The sequence below is a fragment of the Cornus florida genome, unplaced genomic scaffold, assembly GCF_030987335.1.
Source record: "Cornus florida cultivar Cherokee Brave unplaced genomic scaffold, ASM3098733v1 CherokeeBrave_3.0.0_Hap2_Chr04, whole genome shotgun sequence".
Classification (NCBI taxonomy): domain Eukaryota; kingdom Viridiplantae; phylum Streptophyta; class Magnoliopsida; order Cornales; family Cornaceae; genus Cornus; species Cornus florida.
Window position 1 is genome coordinate 28741918 of NW_026775574.1, and position 20481 is coordinate 28762398.

General features: G+C 33.9%; 1 protein-coding gene across 2 annotated transcripts; it reads right to left on the bottom strand.

Moving 5' to 3' along the window:
• Window positions 1-3219: 3219 nt before the first annotated feature.
• LOC132303070 (phosphatidylinositol 3-kinase, root isoform) lies at window positions 3220-19138 on the bottom strand. 2 transcript variants are annotated; one of them, XM_059800143.1, is made up of 18 exons: window positions 18712-19138; window positions 18418-18514; window positions 18007-18103; window positions 15943-16101; window positions 15610-15819; window positions 13937-14115; window positions 10761-10908; window positions 9738-9833; window positions 7423-7558; window positions 7197-7318; window positions 6108-6302; window positions 5779-5949; window positions 5434-5571; window positions 5034-5188; window positions 4215-4358; window positions 3929-4076; window positions 3681-3847; window positions 3220-3450 (listed from the first exon to the last, which is right to left on the bottom strand). In XM_059800143.1, the coding sequence occupies exons 1-17, from the start codon at window positions 18821-18823 to the stop codon at window positions 3710-3712; spliced, it is 2445 nt and encodes an 814-aa protein (XP_059656126.1). In that variant the 5' UTR covers window positions 18824-19138; the 3' UTR covers window positions 3220-3450; window positions 3681-3709. The 2 variants fall into 2 exon arrangements, with proteins under 2 accessions (XP_059656126.1, XP_059656125.1); XM_059800142.1 differs by having other exon boundaries at window positions 6108-6305.
• Window positions 19139-20481: the final 1343 nt, after the last annotated feature.

Genomic DNA, 20481 nt, shown 5'->3' on the forward strand with positions numbered 1-20481 from the left:
TTTTTTTTTTTTTTTTCAAGCAAATAATATAGCAAAAAAAATACGTACTCTGTTTCAAAAAAAAAGTGTCTCTTTTACCATTTTCCAAAGTTATTTGTTTTTTTTCATCATTGGTCAAATGATTCCGCGCCACCTCATTATCATGTCTTCCTGCCAATTCTATGCATCAAATCCGCACTTAAGCTACTCACCGAAACATGGCTATTGTGCAATGTTTTCTTTCTTCTTCTTTTTTCTTTGTTTGCCCAGCAGACCATTAACTTCCACTAAGGAATCTCGTAATCAAACTGGATTTGCCGACCCATGTGACTAAACGCCTGCGACGCAACCATTGAATCCATAAGAGCATGGTATCAATTAGTCAACTTAATTATTCACATGCGCAGAAAAGAGAACCAAAGGGTCTTAAAGTCTTTGGTCCTTTTTGAAGCGAGAGGTTTAAAACTCGAACCTGTGGCGATAATTGGCGCACGTGTTTTCTTTAATTTTCACTATATATATATATATATATATATATATAAAAGAGGGCAGTAATATGTTCAAATTTTGGATGACGAGCAAGATTGCAAGAAGACTGATAATTAACTTTTTTATTCTCCTTCTCTTTTTTTTTTTTGTAATTTTAATTTTTTTTAAAAATATCCGGGATGGCACGAACCTTTAGGGCCCCTCAACAACCCGATTAATCTCCGAAGATCCGGAAGGACGTCTCTCCACCCAAGTCAGATAAGTCACTACAGAGGTAACAGAGATACTCAACAGGACTCAAACATCAAATCTGGAGCTTGCTAAGCTCCATAATCTAGCGAATTAATTGCTAAGCCATATCCAAAGTGAATTTTGCAATTTTAATTTATTGTTGTTGAGAAAGTATCAATTGTATGCCATAGTCTGTGCGGGATCTAACAGAACCTCATAACACAAAAAAACTAAAAATAAAAATAATTATTGAATTAAAGTTTGACCAAATTTTAGATTTTTTTAAAAGGAAGCCATATTTGCAATCTATTTTTTTTTCTAATTGCACATTATTTATCTTTTTCTTTTAAGGAAATGATAAGAAAGTCCTTTTACTTTTCTCCAATTGCACGCTGTTTATCTTTCTCTTAAAGGAAATGACAAGAAGGTCCTTAATTTATTCAATAATTTTTTTTTTTTTTTTTTTTTTTTATCACAAGAGATAATTTATTCAATAGAGATATATTTTTTTTGAATCCTCTTTTTTTTGTTTTTTTTTTTTAATCTTAAACAGAGAGATAATTTCTTCAACATATATATATATATATATATATATATATATATATATATATATATATATATATATTTTCTTTTCTATCAAAAGAGATAATTTTTTTAACAGTTGACTTTTTTTTTCTTTTTTTTTTTACAATCCTGTCAAAAGAGGCAATTTATTATTCAACATAAATTTTTTATTTGGTCGGGTGAAAAAGCAAAATTATTTAATTTTTTTTCAGTGATAAGGACAAGAAATCTGAAAGAACAGTTGTGACATTTAAAAAATAATTATTATTTACTTATAAAGTGGAATGCACTCCAATGTTTAACCATTTAACATGTGTACTTGAATTTTGATATTAACATTGAATTGTTAAAACTTAGTTCCTTCCATGAAATCAAATTAAACTTAACAAGACTTTTATATATATATAAATAAATAAATAAACATTCTAAACATTCACAAATTTTATGCATTTCCCAGAACAAATTTTTTGCTTTTTTTTTTTTTCAGTCAGGTAAATAATTGCAAATGACATTGTCGGTGGACGGGACTCTTGTTTCACAAAATGGTATTTTAGAAAGAAATAAAAATTGGTGGTTCTGGTCAAGGTTGAGAAAATGGACATCTTATCTTTCAAAGATATGGTAAGTAATCCCATGGCATAAGAAATCTGAAAGAACAGTTGTATCATTTAAAAAATAATAATTATTTACTTATAAAGTGAAATGCACTCCAATGTTTAACCATTTAACATGTGTACTTGAATTTTGCATGAATTTGATATTAACATTGAATTGTTAAAACTTAGTTCCTTTCATGAAATAATATTAAACTTAACAAGACTTTTATATATATATAAATAAATAAAAACATTCTAAACATTCACAAATTTTATGCATTTACAAGAACAAATTTTTTTTTTTTTTTTTTTTTTCAATCAGGTAAATAATTGCAAAAGACATTGTCGGTGGACGGGACTCTTGTTTCACAAAATGGTATTTTAGAAAGAAATAAAAATTGGTGGTTCTGGTCAAGGTTGAGAAAATGGACGTCATATCTTTCAAAGATATGGTAAGTAATCCCATGGCATAAGAAATCTGAAATAACAGTTATGTCATTTAAAAAATAATAATTATTTACTTATAAAGTGAAATGCACTCCAATGTTTAACCATTTAACATGGGTACTTGAATTTTGCATGAATTTGATATTAACATTGAATTGTTAAAACTTAGTTCCTTTCATGAAATAATATTAAACTTAACAAGACTTTTATATATATATAAATAAATAAAAACATTCTAAACATTCACAAATTTTATGCATTTACAAGAACAATTTTTTTTTTTTATTTTTTTTTTTTCAGTCAGGTAAATAATTGCAAATGACATTGTCTGTGGACGGGACTCTTGTTTCACAAAATGGTATTTTAGAAAGAAATAAAAATTGGTGGTTCTGGTCAAGGTTGAGAAAATGGACATCGTATCTTTCAAAGATATGGTAAGTAATCCCATGGCACAAAAACCAGTTCAAGGTTCAATTATTTTCCGACAAAGAAAGGCTTACGATTCAATCTTTTCGTGCAAAAGCCGGTTTATCCGCCACGTAATTTATGTGACCAACTTAGTGGGTTGAATTGTCCACATAATTTTCATTTCTATCAAATCACCACGTGATCACAATGTCTAATTCTAGGGAACGTGCCCATTTTTGCTTGTCAAACCCTAGGAGACATGTTTTTTTTGGCTCCGACATTATGAATTCACATATCATATTTTTTTCTTTCAAAAGGGGTGTAAGGTATTTAGACTTTGAAATCAGTGGTTGAATTTTGAAATCTTCATTTAAAAAATAATATAAATACATATTTGGAATGCAACGGGCATTCCATAGATTGAGAAGAATGGATTTTCAAATTTTTTTCATGGTAAAGGAATGACCATAAATGGACAATCCATTCCATTCCTACACGCCAAACATAGCATTAATTTATGAGAACCTTAGCCCCCCAAAACTCACATGTTCCAATATCTCAAATTCGTTTACAACTAGTTGAAAGTTGAAACTAATATGTACAAATATAATAAAAAATCGAAAGACTAAATTCAATATTGGGTGACCTAAAAGACCTGAATTATGTACAATTTATACAGCTTTAACTCTTCAAAAGCCATCTTTCCATCCTTGAAAGGGGTTCTTGACTGATCAATCTGACCAAAGAGAAAAGAGCGATTTTCAGAGACACCACTGAAAGTACAAACTTATTTCAGATGTTCCACTACTTTTAACCATCCAAAACCAGTGGTTTCATCAAAATTTATGTACCCAACTCCTATTTACTTCAAAAATTCAGCATAAAACATGTCTAGGTTGATGCTTGAGCAACCTATTTTGCAGAGACACTCCCACAAACAAACTTAGAAAGTATAGATCTACTCACAGAGGCATGTATACTATTCATTTTCTGGATCAGCGCCAGTACTGGGCCCAGCGATGAATGGTCTCCACCATTTGAGGGAACAAAGCGCTGACACTCTCATTGATAAGATCTTGGAAAAAATGTATGCACTCCTCATCGTCCAAGTCTAACCGGAACTTTTCTTGAAGCTATAAGCATCAAAAGAGACTTGGTCAAAACAAGATAAACAATCATATATCCTTAACAAGTAAGTATCCAGAGGAAGCCACCTTTAGAATGCCTTTCTCAGGATCAGAAGCAATATCGGGAATATTGGAACCCGCCATGAGGTGAAATAGATTCAATATTAGGTTACTAGATTTCCGGAGGATGTTGTACGCTTCACAACAGTAGGATTTGAACCTGGTATAGTATTGGCTGCAGGAGGAAAAAATGACTCAATTTGCTTTCTGGAGTCAAATTATGTCAAATATCTGATTGGATCTCGTATAACTAACATGACACGCCAAAAGCACCAAAGTTTTATAAATAATTACTTTAAAAAGGTAAGAATACCTTTCCGCTCCACCCATAGCCTCAACCATTTCTTTGCAAAGCTTCATTGGTGGTGGAAATGGCTTTGGGTCTCGACCCAAAATAAAACCGAAATCAACATGAAAGAGGCGGCCATCATCCCGAAGGAGAAGATTATCAAGGTGCCTACAGACCAAGAAGACTTGTGACTTAAGAATTGAACTTCAATTTAAGACATGAATAATTGACATAACATATTACGATGAGATCACATATGAGCAACTGACATGCATGTTCTACGCAGCAGACAAGCAATAAAAGAAAATCAACCTTCATTTGGATTGAACGTGTATAGTGTTAAGAGTGACAATAGAAACAAGAGGAGATCACTCTCCATTTATATAGTACAACACATATACCCAAAAATGCCACTCTCAGTCTAATGAATTTGAACTGATACCTACATGTGAAAAACTAGTAATGCAAGATAGAACACAAGTTGTGAGGGGGATGGGGATCGTCTAGGTTGGGGTTCAAAATCCAGGCCAAGTTAAGACCCCCAATAGGAGCACACAAAGAAAAACAAATAGACATTAGCACTACACTAACTGTAAAAGATCAAATCTTCTATTTCGTCTTAAATTTCCTACCATTGGGGTCTAAGGATCTTATTGAGAACCTGCTCATGATATGTAATAGAGCTTAATATCACAATTCACGATATTTGTGAAGTGATAGGGTCATTCTTACTGTGATCCCCCTCTTCAATATATATATATATTATATAAGAATAAAATTAGACAATATCATATACAGCAGCAAAGGCATCACTGTCCATTCTCCAAATCAATGAATAATCACCTGTCTCCAATTCCCAATATATATGTGATGACTGAGTAGCCAGCACAGCTTTTTATGAATGTTTCCAGACAGGTGGCTGTAATCCCAAATGGTCCATCCTCATCAGGGTGGAACTTCTGCAGATAACTTATAATACTACGGTGTTCTGAGAGAATCTGGATACAAAAAACAATCAAATTTATTAACCCAATAGTAAGAAGGTATGCGTCACAAGCCACAAGATAGAGAGTGCTAAAAGAAACAACAAGCAACTCCACGCCAATTGAGTTAGCTATCCAATAGGTCGATCAGTTAACGTCAGTGTAACAGCAATGCTCAATTATCAATATGACCTTTGCAAAGAGTAACTGTAAGTTGTACAACAATAGGCTATCAAGAAAGCATTCATATGATATAATACCTGTGCTAAAGAACTAGATGGTATGAATTCCAGCATGCCTTCATCGTGTCCAGTTGCTAGTACTCTGTATGGAGTTAAGTGTAGATCAAGATTCTCCAATTTAAGCAATCGATCCATAAGTGATACCATTTGAACAACCTACAAGAACTACATATCAGTATCACACCAGAATATCAACCCCCCCAAACAAAAACAAAAAAAGGAAAAAAAAAAAAACTTTTGCATGTTTGATTGTGTGAGAGCAAAAGAGACGGAGAGAGAAAAGAACACTACTTTTATGACACAAACAAATTTACAGGTCTCCTAAATATTTTATAAATGCAAAAGCAAATGTTAGGCATTTACCAACTGGTCTTGCCGAATATCATCTCCTTTCTTAAAAATGATCTTGCAACTTCCTCCAATTGCTGTTCGAAAAGTCAGACGCAAAGGATGCAGTGCACTTTTAAATATTGACGATTCTGATGGAACAATCCCAGCGATGAGGATGCCTGGTGCCAGAGGTGATCTTATTGGCTGAAATGTAGATCAAAATGTTTAAAATTATGAATAGTCAAATCCAATAAGTAATATATGGGACGTAGTCTGAAAATGATCAGATGCAGTAAAAACATGTCAAATAAACATAATTTGAGCTAATAACGTGATCCGTGAACTTTATCTAACAGAATTACCTCTTCAAAGTAGGTAAGCTCACTTAGAAGGCCAGAAAGAAGCTGTCTAAGCTTTTCAATCTTCTTCTGGGTTCCGCCCCGTACATTTCTTACATCCTTCATTACAGAACACAGCTGAGCAGTCAGTTCTGTCTGGCGCACCAAACTCTGCCACAACTTAAATCCATCTTCATTTCCAGTCACACCAGCTCCCAACTGCTAAAAAGTAGACCCAAGCATTCATGATTGACATAGAGGAGTTCAAGTCCAACTTATTTTGCTCTATATACCCAAAAGGATTAAACTGGAAAAAAAATATAAAATTTCATGTAGCCACAATCTTAAAAGACCATGAGTTTTTTTGGGAATGTTTCAAAATCAGTGGTGCAATAGTAACCCCCTTTATTCACAAGCTATTCCAAAACACCAAGGGCCCATTTGGTTCAGTTTTCTATTGTTTTCCATATTTCGAAAATGAAAAGCAGAAAACAGTTCAAAGATTAGTTTGGTTATCAATGTTCTTCAAATTGTATTCTGAAAAGACAAGCAGAGAACTGCCTTTTGAAGTTCTGTGGGAACTATTTTTTGTTTTCAGACAGTTCTGTTTTCATAGAATTGAATCAAACAAGCCCCAAGCCTCTCATAAACTACTGTAGATTATAAATTGGTGTTTGAAGTTTTGCTCATACGTATGCAGTGGAACTTGCGAATGCAGTCCACACTTAGGATTAACCTCCGAATTGATTCTGAGAAGGAAAAAGGTACAATGAGGGCAATCTCACTGAGCCATGCCCTCGTCGCCATAGGATCACAAGGTTGTGCAATCATCCTTCCAATTCAACGAAGATGAGAGCATGGTTGGTGAATATGCCCTCATGATACAATTACTCTTCCTAGAATAGCACTTTATGATCTAGAAACAAAATTGACATTGCTCGAAACAATTAGAAGTTTCAATATTTCTCACTACCAAAAGAAGAGAGGGTTTCTTGCTATTATCTAAAGCAAAAAAGAGACATACTATTATAATCCTAGTATATGTCTCCCATCATAAGAAATGCAAAATCAAGTAATCTAATAATGCAGAAATGGAAAATGGGGATGCCATACCTTCATCATATTTTCTTCCAGAATCTCATAGGTACAGTAAAAACGTTTTGCATATGTAGGATCATGAAGTTCCACCGCAACATACCACCGGAGAAAACTAGCCAACTCAATATTACGTAATGCTGCAAAAGTTTAAGGACACTTTCAGATGGCATCAGGAAGTTAGTTTCAAAATACCATAACATTTGGCACTGGAAATTTTTTATATGTACTGTAGCATCCATACAGCGTTGCACGAGGAAATGAGAAAGGCGAGATTTATCAGAGCGCTCAAACCGGAGAGCTTGAACTAGTTGAAGTAGGTAACATTGGAGCTCTTCATCATCAGCTCTTTCAAGAACACTGACAGCATATGCACGAACCTGTTAAGGGACAATGATTGTTTATATTTTAGTTCAGAACAATATACACAATTTATCCACATCATCGAATATGTACTGCAAGCAGTATCAGTATAAACATAAACATGTCAAACGAACACCAACATGTAGAGATGCCACCACTCGAAGACATTAAGTTTCACTCCTATGTAAGTATGAAACTACCACTGATAACTACAAATATGAAAAAAGAAACATTTACATATATCATATTTTAAATGCACTTGTCACTTAATCCACAAAATCTCCCTCTGTGGTATCAAGTGCTTTAGTTATTGCATGGGTCCTCAAGGAATAAATGGATGACAGGGATGGAGATATATAGAGTCCACTGGGGGCAGTGCTCCCACCAAATTTTTATTGTGATTATATATATAACTTTTAATAACTCTAATAGTGGCTCCCCTGAAAATTCTTAAAACACTATATTGTATACCATATTTTGCCCTTCTTCTTTTCTCACTTTTCTTCTCCTTTTTCTTATAGTCCTTTTACTTTATTTCTCTCCCCCGACTCTACATCTTCTCTGTGAACCCGAATAAGTCTCTCTAGTATGAGCCATCGAACTGTTTCTTTTACTCTCAATCTCTTTTTAAAGACCCATGAATAGGAAGACTTCTAGAAGCTCATTTTTAGTTGATTTCTTGAGCTTAAACTGGTACCCAAGAACTCTAATCCCACTTTTTCAGGTAACCTTGTTCTTTACCACAAAATAGCAATTTCATTTTAATAAAATTCAAAAAGAAAAGGTGCAAAGCTGCAAAATTAGAAGCTTTTGGTTTTAAAAAGTATATACGTTAGGCTTCATATGATTGTGTTGAATTTTATACTCAAAAAAATAGACATAATATGTGGTAGAGAAGGTGTATTCCAATCAAGAACAAACATCATCAGTACCTTTCAGTTATTGGTTATCTGAGTTATCTCAAGGTGCTAGATGTTGCAATCATCTTCTTTTCATTTTTGAACACTTGCTAATAAGTAGATCAACACCATTAGTTGTCCAAGAATCTAAGCTACCAATAGAACCACTTGCACTAAGATGAGAAATTGGGAATGTAAAAAGAAAAAGTTAAAAGATATTCATCATGGAAGTTAGAGAACCTGTTCTTATATAATGGTAAAATATGAGACATGATAAAGTTGCCTAATCAAATAAGATGAAGGTACATTGTCTCGGAAAAATAAATATAAAAAACTACAAAGTATCTCAAGATAGTTTACTGCTCCATAAACTCGTACAGGTTTCAAAATCAAAACCACTACATGGCTCTGCAGAGGACTCTATGATCCCCACCTTATAAGGAAGTTTATACAAGGGAGGTGTACTCACAAGCAAAAAACGGAGTTATGTACTATCACTATTTGAGTAACCTTAGGCCATCAACAACGACCAATAGAAAGAGCCAAGATTCAAGACCTCCAATAATGGGCTTCAACTGTTATTTGAAGCATTTGAAAAAATAAAATAAAAAAATTAACTGTGTAATTTTTCTCTCAGATGGAATTTAACTGTTTAATTTAGAAATGATATAGTTCTTTCCATTCAAGGATTTAGAACAGAATAGCACATTACCACTATTCTTGTAGAGCCCTTGCATCTTCGCACTAAAGTAGTTCAGAGGATTTCATTGTGCCTATCTTTAAAAACAACCTTTTTTCATCTAACCTTCACTGCTCTTCATGCACAACCTCTGCTAAGTATGTTACCTAGCTGATATCACATGTGCAGTTCTGATATTTACTTGATATGACATGTCAATTCCAAAAAGGATGAAAATGGAAATGAACACATTTGTGAAACAGATGAAATGCACTCGGTGGAGCTAAAATGAGAGAATCAATCAACATTGTTTGGCCATCAATGAAAACCAACAATTAAACCATTGAAGAAGAGCAATATATTCCACATTGAGAACAATATCGGGGGAAGAGAAGACCAAAACTCACAAGCGTTGAGAATTGAGATAATAAAGAACGATAAGTTATCATGTAATTTGTCGAACGCTGTGTCGTTAGCTAGAGCAAATTTCATGTAACCAGTTCCACATAATTGATAAAAACTATGTTGAGTTGAACTGAGTTATTACAATTCAATTCCATCCTTATAATGAAGATAAACAGCCAAACACAAACGCACATAGGTATGTGTACTACTGACCTCTTCACTTTCAAAAACAGGAGACAGAAGCTCTAATGCATCACAAACATCAATCATTTCCCACCTAGCCATCAGTTCCAATGCCTGCTTCGCTTCCTGTAAATTCATGCCAATAAACCAAGGTTTAATAAGGCACCCCATAATCTAAGGACATGTTTAAAAGTTTTCATAGGTGAAAGTGTGACGTCCAGTCCCACATCTCCGCTGGGTGTGGAAAATTGTTGGCACTACTAATAGGAATGCCTGTCAGGACCTGCCTCACATTGTGTAGATTGTCCGCTTTGCACCCTCTTAGCGCTCACGATTTTAAAACGCATCTACGCAGGTAGGAGGCATCCCCCCTTATAATTGTCAACAACTTCTACAACACAGGTGATGTGGGAAGTGATAGAATAAGTTGTTAATCATATCAAAAAAAGACTTAGGAGAAAAGATAACCATATCAGAATAGAGGTACAAACAATAAAAATCAATAAATAAATAAAGAGATTTTATTTGATCAAAGGTCCAATTGATCAGCATGTCTGTATTGTAAATATGCAGTAACGAATAATTCATCCAAAGTAATAGGAATTAGACCTAACATGATTCCAAATAGAAAAACTTCACTCGCTTCAATTTGTTTGAACAAGGAAAAATAAGAGGCCCGTTCCAAATATTAATCCAAATTGCCGTGAATCTCGATAACCAAGAATTTACAATTGTCGTTGAAAATTTGCAAGTTATATTTGTAAATAAAAGATGTTGACATAGTTAAGCTTGTATAACCATAAGCATATATAATTATGTTACTAATTAATTTACTAATTTGGAAGCGAGGAGGTAATTAAAGAGGAAGAAATTAACTTGCATTAAGGGAGGAGCGCCCAAAACTCATCATCTCAACTAATTAATTAATAAGGGATCAATAACATTAAAAACGAATAAAACTTGAAGAAGAAAGATGCAATACTTATAAAAATTTAGCCCATGGGGGAAAATTACAATGAAGAAGGAAGAAGAGGGGGAAAAAAAACATCAAACCTGAACATCACTCCATTCCACACATCGGAGAAATTTTGTGAGAGCCCTCTTCTCCGACATCAATGAAAAACGAAATTTCCACAAGAGCTGCCTCTCTTCTCCACTCAAAGTCCTTGTTGGGGGGTATTTTAATATTCTCTGTATGGACCTAGAATCCAAAGAATAGGCATAATGATGTAGCTTCGAGACTCCACGAGAGAGAGAGAGAGAGAGAATCATGGAACACAATAATAATTACAGTAATGCTGAAAAATACGACATTAACTGAATCCAAATAACATAGTAAGAAGAAGAATATTTTTTCATTATGGTACTGATAAATAACATAGTAAGAAGAAGAAGAAAGACACAACAAACTTATTACTTATGGTACTGATAAGAAGAATAATTCAGCCACTACATTATGAGAGAGAGAGTATTTTTTACAGCTTGAACTCTTGATCTAGTTATATCGCGGGGAGATTCTGCAGAACATAGCCTCAACCCTTTATTCAGTGATACATGGTATGTGTATTTGACACTGGATTATTTGGATTCTTCCCTTGCCAGACAGTACTCTTTTCCCAAGGTTGTACTAGATAGTTTCTGGAATCTGAAATAAGTAAAAATCTACTTAATATGGAATAATGGAAATACTACGAAGACCTCACAGGATTCTATATGATGCATTCTGCAACCTTTCTGGATCCCATCCTAGACATCTAATACCATGTTTTACAGATTTGGCAGTAGATTGGCCCAGTTGGGTTCCTCAAACACCCAATATAATGGGAGACCCAATCGATCAAGAATTTATCACAAATTTAAACATGGTAATGTCTTCTTTATAATAAAATTTAGACCTGACACGACACATTTTGAGATTTTTTTTGTTCTAGACCCGGATGGCAAATATTTTGACCTGGATGGCAAACAAAATATTCTGTCCTACCTAGACCCAACCCACCAACTTGCATTTAATCAAACAAAAAAAGAAATTACAGAAAATATTAATAAAGGCACAAGAATTATAAATATGATGTCTTACAATATTTTAAACATTAAAAATCAATCTAAGGATTGAATTCAGATGAAATCTAAGGACCAACTAACCAAATGCAAATTTCTTTCTCCCAAACAGGTTAAGCAGGTAACTTTTCAAGCTCCAACACAACCACACATCTCAAAGAAAACCATTTATATAGGTTAAATCGCATAAAACCCCCTTGAACTATCACCCGTTTGCAACTAACCCCCCCGAACTATCTCAATGCAGTCTATTAATTCCTTGTTTGGTAAATCAGTTACCAAACTTGTTTATTTCACGTTAACTATCCAAACCAACCCTAATCTGTTACAGCTTGGATGAACACTCGGCTATCTCTCTCTCTCTCTCTCTCTCTCTCACACACACACACACAAGCATCCCGTCTCTATCTCTCTCTTTTATCTCTCACTCTATCTCAAACCTCAATTCAGACCCTTCTCCATGAAGCTCTCTTCACAACCATTCACTACCACTTTGACACCATACCCACTTCAGTACGAAATAATCATCTCTCTACCAACTTAGTTCTCTCTACCCCAAACATGCTGCCAACCCCAACAAATCACTCACTCTAAACCCATTGATTCACCTGAGTCAGAACCAGATTCAGAATTGGCGTTAGATGATTGGATCGATAGAAAGCTAACATCACCAAATTTGGAAACCGAAAAAGGCAACCCATCTTCGATAATTTAGAGATGGATAAGTCGAAAAGAAAGCATTACAATAAGAGGAGGAAGATAATGGATGGGTCAGATTCCGATGATGACAGTAATCATTTTCTTGGGTTTGTTTTCTTCTTTTCAGCATCTTCCACAGCCTGGGCACCAAGACCAAATTGCAAGCTCCAAATGAGCGATTGAGATACCTCTGCTTCATATTTTCTCTCTCTCCACTATCTCCATCTTCTCTCTCTCGATCTCAATCCTCTAGCTGATAAACCCACTTGTAAATCACAGAATTCGGCATACCATACATACCCGATTTCAATTTGAAGCCCTCTCTTAATAGTCCTTGGGATTGCATTCACAAGTATCCGGTGCATATATGCAACATATATATATATATATATATATATCAGCATATATATAATTTCATTAAGGTTCGTTCCTATAAAGAAGGGAACAGTAAAATAGGGTTAAATACAGCTTAACCCATTAGATAAAGGCCACAGAGGGCAGAAATGTCTTTTTTTAAAAACATGTTGGTCATGTGACTTCTTCATACATTTTGCCGTTAGTAGTGCGCGGAAAGGTAACGACGTAGGGTGATTTGTAAAAATCGGGATAGTTTAGAGGGGTTAAGTGTCTAATTAGAAGATTGGGGGGGGGGGGGGGGAGTGGTTCTTGGGAGAGAGAGGATAGTTCCGGGGGGTTTTGTGCAATTTACCCTTTTATATATGTGTATCTTCATATAAATATGTGTATGCATATTGCATATACGTGAATACATGGTTAGAAAACTTTAAACTAGTTGGCCTATGCACAACACAGAATAATGTAACAAAGAAAAATCCCACAAGTTTTGGTTTCGCATAAAGAAAAGCTATGTTACATGGACTATTCAAAAATAGGTGAAGTACCCATGTCAAACACACAGTATTCAAACATGGGTACGGGATATGTGTCTTTGGTCAGACATGCACCTAGAAAGCATAACCAATACTTCAATTTTGGTATATCATTACTTCAAACAAAGTGAAATGCCCATACTAAACACTAGGTAACATAAAGACATTATTTTACTCTCTGAAATAAAATAGAAATATCAGATAATATAAATATTTGGCAATGCCATTTTTCCCAGAAATTTATTTGGCAATGTCATTGTGTCCTGTTTGGAAATTTGACATGTTCTGACACTCAGATACATACCCGCACCCAACACCCAACACATGTCCTGTTTGGAAAACCCTAACAGTTTCCTGTTGTTAATTCATTTTTCCTTTTATGCTATCCAAATTCATCATTGCAACTGTAAATGCTACAAAACGCACTTGCAATTGGAATTGGTTACAAGCAGCACAACTCTTGTCATGAGTGAGACACACTAATATAAGGAGAATGTGAAGAAAAATAAATTTTGAATTTCAACAAAGATAGTTCAAGAACATATTATTTAGTCTTTCATAAATGAATTTTAGGCTTACTTTCTTTCAGTAGAGCTTGGTTTAAGATCCCTGTCAATGATGCCACGAGTTAGACTCCTTGCAAGCTTTAGTTGCTTGTGCTCAGAGGGATTAATCTTTCCTACTTCTGGGTCCCAGACAGTAACCAGTTCATTGGTTGCAGCTATAGGAGACGGTATAAAGAAGTTTGCTCCTGATTCCTATATGCCACAACGTAAAACATCTGGATTAGCATAATAAAAAAAAATTATTTCTGCTAAAGTATACATGAAAGCATAGTGAAAGATTTCATCCCAGATGTAATTAAAATGGACATGCTGCTACAATACCCCAAGGTGCCATAACTAAATCAAGAGAGCAGAAGATTTACAAAGGAATGCCTACATATACCATGCTGCTTAGACAATCGAAGATGTTCTCATCTGCACTGCCACAATGATTGCATCTAATAATAGAACTCAATCCTACTTAACGCATTTGGCCATAATATCTTTTTTAATTATTAGTGGCTCTGCTGTCATACGGTAACAGGGAAGAAAAAATCTTTATGGAGAAAACATCAGCTTCAAGAGGTAAATGATCTTCCAATATTAGGTCACAGATGCACACAATAGACCTGGCATTAGAACCACCAACAATCTAAAATTGCAAAATAAGAATGGATTCAGATACCACCAATGGAGGGAAGGGAAGGGAGCATTCTTATTACATAGCATCCATTGACAGCATGTAAAACAATCTATGTAGATGTTAACTTATTTTTTGCCAAGGACTACACGTTAAAACAGAGAAATCATGACAAAACATCAGTAAACAAATTGCAAAGTGAGCAGTACTGCATAACCAGAATTCAGAAAACAAGTGAACACAATTTTATTTTATTTTTATTTTTTATACGTAGAAAGATGTGAACATGTGATTAATGTGTTTTGAAACATTGGAAAATAGTCCAACTTTGAGGCAACATTCACAAGTATGCTTCTATGCATTTTTTTATATATAAATAAAACAAGTATGTTTGTACACATAAATGGTGCTGAAGATAACAGGGCTTACAAACTAAGGGGAAAAGAAATTAATATAGTGTTGACACCTTTCTGTACATCAACATTGTAAAAACTTGTCTAGGCAAACTGAATAGTAGTATATTTGCCATTAACACAGAACATCGGTACACCAAAAGTTGGGTTACACAAAACATCAGTACACCACGAGTTGGGGCATGTGCACAAGCATTCACACATATCAAAAAGTATTAGTTATGATGGCAATCCTAATTTTAAACATGCAAATATTCAAGGTCCAGCACTGCATTAACAGGACTAACACTGCCTTTTCTGGAACATTCAAACACCAAATCTGTAAACGCACTAGCAAAAACTAGAAAAAACAGGCACAGATGGCCCTCGTTGCATTTCTTGTATGTCTCTAAGCCAACTTCTGTCAAGTCAACATAGATAATTTACCAAAAAGTATTGGAAAAGAACCACTACATTATTTTCGTTAAAACAAGAAAATGAAAGGAAAAAGAGTAAAAAATAAAATTACAGCATTTTCAAGAAAAAATAAGCATTTGCTCGCATAAGTGCAAGCTAATGAAAAACAGCAACAAGAACAAACTGGTACAACTTGTAGAGATTCAACCAGAAAAAGGAAAAATAAAATAAAATCTAATGTAGACTAACAAATGCTACCTGGAAAACAACTCGGTGTTCGAAACTGCAAAAATCAACCACCAGGTATAAATGAGAACTTCCATTTCTACCACTTTCCCGTTCCTTGATTTTCTCCATAGCTTTAAATGCAAGGCGGTCCAGCCAATCAACTCGTTGGATCTGTCCTCTTTCGTACTTATTCACTAGCTTTTCCAAGCGTTCCACCTCCCCGCGCTCTTCCTTGGGAACCTATAGATAATTAAACCATGATGAGCATCTGAACATATTCTAATCATCAAACCATTTGAAAACAATAAGCAGAAACCATGAAAATTCAAACTATTATCCCTCACAAGAGTATTAAACAGAAACCTTTCCAGGAGTAGTTGTATGGATAGATCCATCTGCCTCTTTCCCTGGCCAAAGTCTAAGCTTGTGCTTCCCAGTTTTCAATTGTTTTTTCATGTTAAATAGATGAATGGTACCCCCACCAATCAAACCCTCGATTTTTCCACATGAAACATCCCAAACCTGTAGTTCCAAGAACATCACCAGTAACAATTACAATAAATAATAGCTGTCCAAATTTCACAATACGAGGGGAACTTTCTCCAGTGCCACCTATATGACAAATTTCTCAACCATGAATCAAAACATAAGGATGAGCAATGGCCAATGAGTAGACTAAAGGAATTATATATATATATATATATATATAAAAACTATAACTATGACATTTTTAGTTGATATCAAAGGATGTCAACTTCATAACCAAAAATTAATAAATAAATAAATTTTTATCATGCAGGAGAATTTGTAGGAACACCTCAATAGACATTATAAACATAGTTGAAAAATATTATTACAATAGGTAACAACATACTTCTATGTGGAGGAGGGGAGAACTTCCTCATACTATGGTCGATGATTTGACATTTCAACAACAATTTGATTTGACCTCCCAAAAATCTTAACATAGACGTCAAATACACTATTTCTTCCAGATTATAAACTCAAAATATAAAACCAATCCCTCCGGTTTGTTGGGATGCTATATAAAGGGAAGAGATAGGATATGGGAAATACAAAGATATTGATGCATCTAACTTGGAAAAGTAAGTTGGAAAATTATCAAGGACCAATAATAATAGGGAAAATATTGTATGAAGAAAATACATGAGAAATACTGATATGGAAGTACTAAATACCCCTCTATTGCCAAGTTGTGGAAAAGGTAAAATTAAGCATAGAAACATCATTAAGAAACATCAATACGTTAGTTAAGTTAATTTTTCCTTTTCACATTCTCATAAGTGGGCCCTTGGAAACATCCCCAGCCACTTGAAATTTAGCATGGCTGGGAATTGGAAATTAGTATAATTCACTACTCAGGACCTTACATGAAAGAACTTTGAGTTTGGTCATAGAATAAAAGATAATATAGTGCCAAATATTCTGGCCATCATGATTCCCTCTTAATGGTGCTGAGGAACATAATAAAGAAAAAGTCACTAAATCAGCTTCCAACAGGAGGTTTTACATCAAATCAGCTACTCATGAAATGTAAAGGAAGCTGCATAACTAGTCAAATTGAACGGAACAATCATCCAAAATGAAATTTTATTTCCTGTGCACGTCAAATATTAAACTAGCCTAGTTATCAGAGTGATGAGAAATTTGCCACTTCTCTAAGATTGTAGTTCTACCAGTATATAATAATGCATCAAAACTGTTGTCGCATTCTTGGAGATAATAATATCTCCTTCATAAATGGGAGACAATCAAAAGGATAATTTATTGTATGATAAGGTTCATAGAATGTCAGAATTGATATTACAAAGTAATTTTCTCTAAGTAGAAGACAAATCCTCTCCTCAGATCGAAAAACTTCTGTGCATAATATATGGAGCTAAGGACTCAAACGAAATTAAAATACTCAAATGCAAGTAGGTTTTGATCAATCTTCAAATAATGGGACTACGGAAATGAAGGAAATGCATAAGATGGCATCATTTCTTTTACTCTCTCAATGGAAATTAAAATCTATTTCTAGGTTGAATCTCATCTAACTGGTTATAGAATTTCATTGGGATTTTTGCATGATTGAAGATACTCAAGGAAATTCCTCATTTGCTACTGCATCAATAATAGGATTCTTCAATCACTATGGACCAACATAAAACGCTCAAGTCTTTGTGATGGATAACCTTTAACTCCATAATGCGCCGTCAAAAACTTCCATATTGTCAAATTCTTGGCAACAATAAGGTATAAGTACTGCTATTTGCTAAAATCCTTCAAGATGATGCTTATTGGGTGGACTTCACGACCTCACTAGATTTTAAAATTAAAAAATTTTCCATCGAAATCGCATATTATAAATTAACTGATGAAAGTAGAATAAAAGGAACATATGAACTGAAGTTGCTGACTTACTGTGAATGCAAGTTGTGAGTTGGCAGTTAAGTCCCGATACTTTGTACTCAATGTAATGAGTTCATTCCAGCAATAAGACGAACCCGTGAACTCTAGCCTGGTACGGAAAATTTTGTTATCATAAATATCATATTAATCGTATAAAATAAAAATCAATTGAAAAAAAAAAAAAAAAAAGCCATAAGAAGAAAAAAGACATTTATATCACAACACTTCAAGAGAATTGTTTTCAATCTACATGAGATATTTTGCCGAATCAGTTTGAAATGACCCAAGAAATTAGTACACGAATATCAAAGTCAAGATAAGAAGAAAACAGTTACATATAGACATACATGAAATATATAATGTATCTCATGGGACCAATCAAACTGACATGGGACTACACAATGAGAGATCAGATGCTTAAACCTTGTTCTGATGGGAAGCCCAAACGGAGCACCATCAATGTACAATGTACACTCAACATATAGCTCCGGTCTTCTCACCTCCGCAGTAGAATCAACTTCTGTTGAGCAATTGAATACACCACATTAGTAATCATAAAAAACAACAAACTCCATGAATTGCAACATCATTCAGAGATAAATAATGATTCATAATTTCATAGTAACACTCTGCTCAAACCCTAAACTACTCTATATTATCTGAAAAAATCGGAATTCGAAACAATTTCGAATCGGAAAGATATAAATAAGAAATTACCTGAATCAAGGGTCTTAGCTGCTGGCAAGTTCCCTTCCAATCTCTCGACTCGGAAGGTGACTGGAAGATTGATGTCGCATGACAAGAAGAATCGAAATTCGTTTCCACTCATCTTCTTTTTATGGTTCAAAATCTAGGTCTTCTCATAATTAGGGTTTTGAAAATGAATTTGAGAAACGAGATTGTTTCTGTGACGAACGACTATGGTGTAGAACGAACTCAAAGGGGAAAGAGAGAGAGCATATATATGCGTAGAAGTGGAATTTGAATTCTTCGAGTTGGAAGGATGTGATTTTCTTCAAATCCGCAATTTGGAAGACGATCGTTTCGCGGTGACACGGTATCTGCTTCAAGTTTTGGGAAAAAAGAAAATTTTGGAGTTTTGTAAACTGTTTGTGTTCTGAAAGTATACATAACTCACCGGAAAATAATAAGTTGGTCAGATAGAATTAACGATAAAAGAAAAGAAATAGAAAATTTTAAAATTTTTTATTTCTAATTCGGCCAGATAGAAAAGGAAAAGTTCTATAGGGTTCTTGCAACCCTTTATTCTTGTAATAATTTATTTTTTTCATAATATTTCTTTTAAAAAACACGGAGAAATTTTCCCGTCAAAACATGTTTTTTTATTTAGTGTTCTAATTTTACCCAACAACTTCATTGATATTATTTTAACCAACAATTTCATTTTATATTTAGAAACAACAATAATATTTTACTAAGTTTCAAAGAATTGAAGTTTACTAACAACTTTATCATTAATAAATTTTTAATTAACTTGACTTCTATTCCTAGTTATTTTTCATCATATATGTTAATAGTAATTTAAAAGGTCAAATTAATTGAAAACTTTATCATTTTTATATATATATATATATATATATATATATATATATATATATATATATTATTATTACTAATTTTTTATTATTTTATAAAATAAGGGTAATTTAGGTATCCAAACTATGATATGATATCAAATATATGCAAGAAAATTACTTTTCTTTTTATTTTTCATTTCTTTTCCTTTCTTGCTATTTCCATCTAACCAAACGGAGCCAGAAATTTCATACTAACCAAATATATGCTAGAAAATCACTTTCTTTTCATTTACTTCACTTTTCTTTTTATTTCTTTTCCTTTTTTACTATTTCCATCTAACCAAACGGAGCCAGAAAATCTTGTGTTTTACATATCCATACAATTGAGGCCTTGAATTTTTTAAATAGAGAAAGTTCTTTGAATCATTGTTATTTGATTTGGACATGTTCTAAAAAAATGTATTTCGAATTGTTTGGTGACAACTTGATATACAAACAATTAATGTGCTATGTACAACTTGAGTATATCCAAAATTGCTGTGATATAAAGTGTGGCCTAAAAGTGTTCAAACACTTCAAATCGGAAATTTTGTCCCAGATGGATATATATTTTTTTTTTCTTGGGTAAAGTGGAAATTTTCTATATATATAACAAAAATTACATATCATCAAGAAGGCATTCCTTGGAAACAAGTTGTCCAAAGACAAACCAGAGAATAAAACACATTTTAATCAAAAGGTACAAGTAGGTCATGTATATAGAGACTCGGAGCACAGCTCTCCCATCTCCATCTCAGACAGCAGTAGGACCTCTCCACAGATAGCTCTAGCAATCTCCATAGCACTTCTTCGAACCTCCTGATGTAATATCATATTTCTCTCATTCCACACATACCAAATAATTGTTGCACAAATACGTTTTTGGGCCTTACGTTTAATCCCTTTGGTG

What these genes read in the sequence shown, in the direction of transcription:
- LOC132303070 (XM_059800142.1), bottom strand. Translation starts at nt 18,823, where the DNA reads ATGAGTGGAAACGAATTTCGATTCTTCTTGTCATGCGACATCAATCTT. An exon ending in CCAAGCTCTACTGAAAGAAA is followed by an intron (nt 10,909 to 13,936) that starts GTAAGCCTAAAA and finishes TTTGGATTCTAG; the next exon opens with GTCCATACAGAGAATATTAA. An exon ending in CATCTAGTTCTTTAGCACAG is followed by an intron (nt 5,189 to 5,433) that starts GTATTATATCAT and finishes TTTTGTATCCAG; the next exon opens with ATTCTCTCAGAACACCGTAG.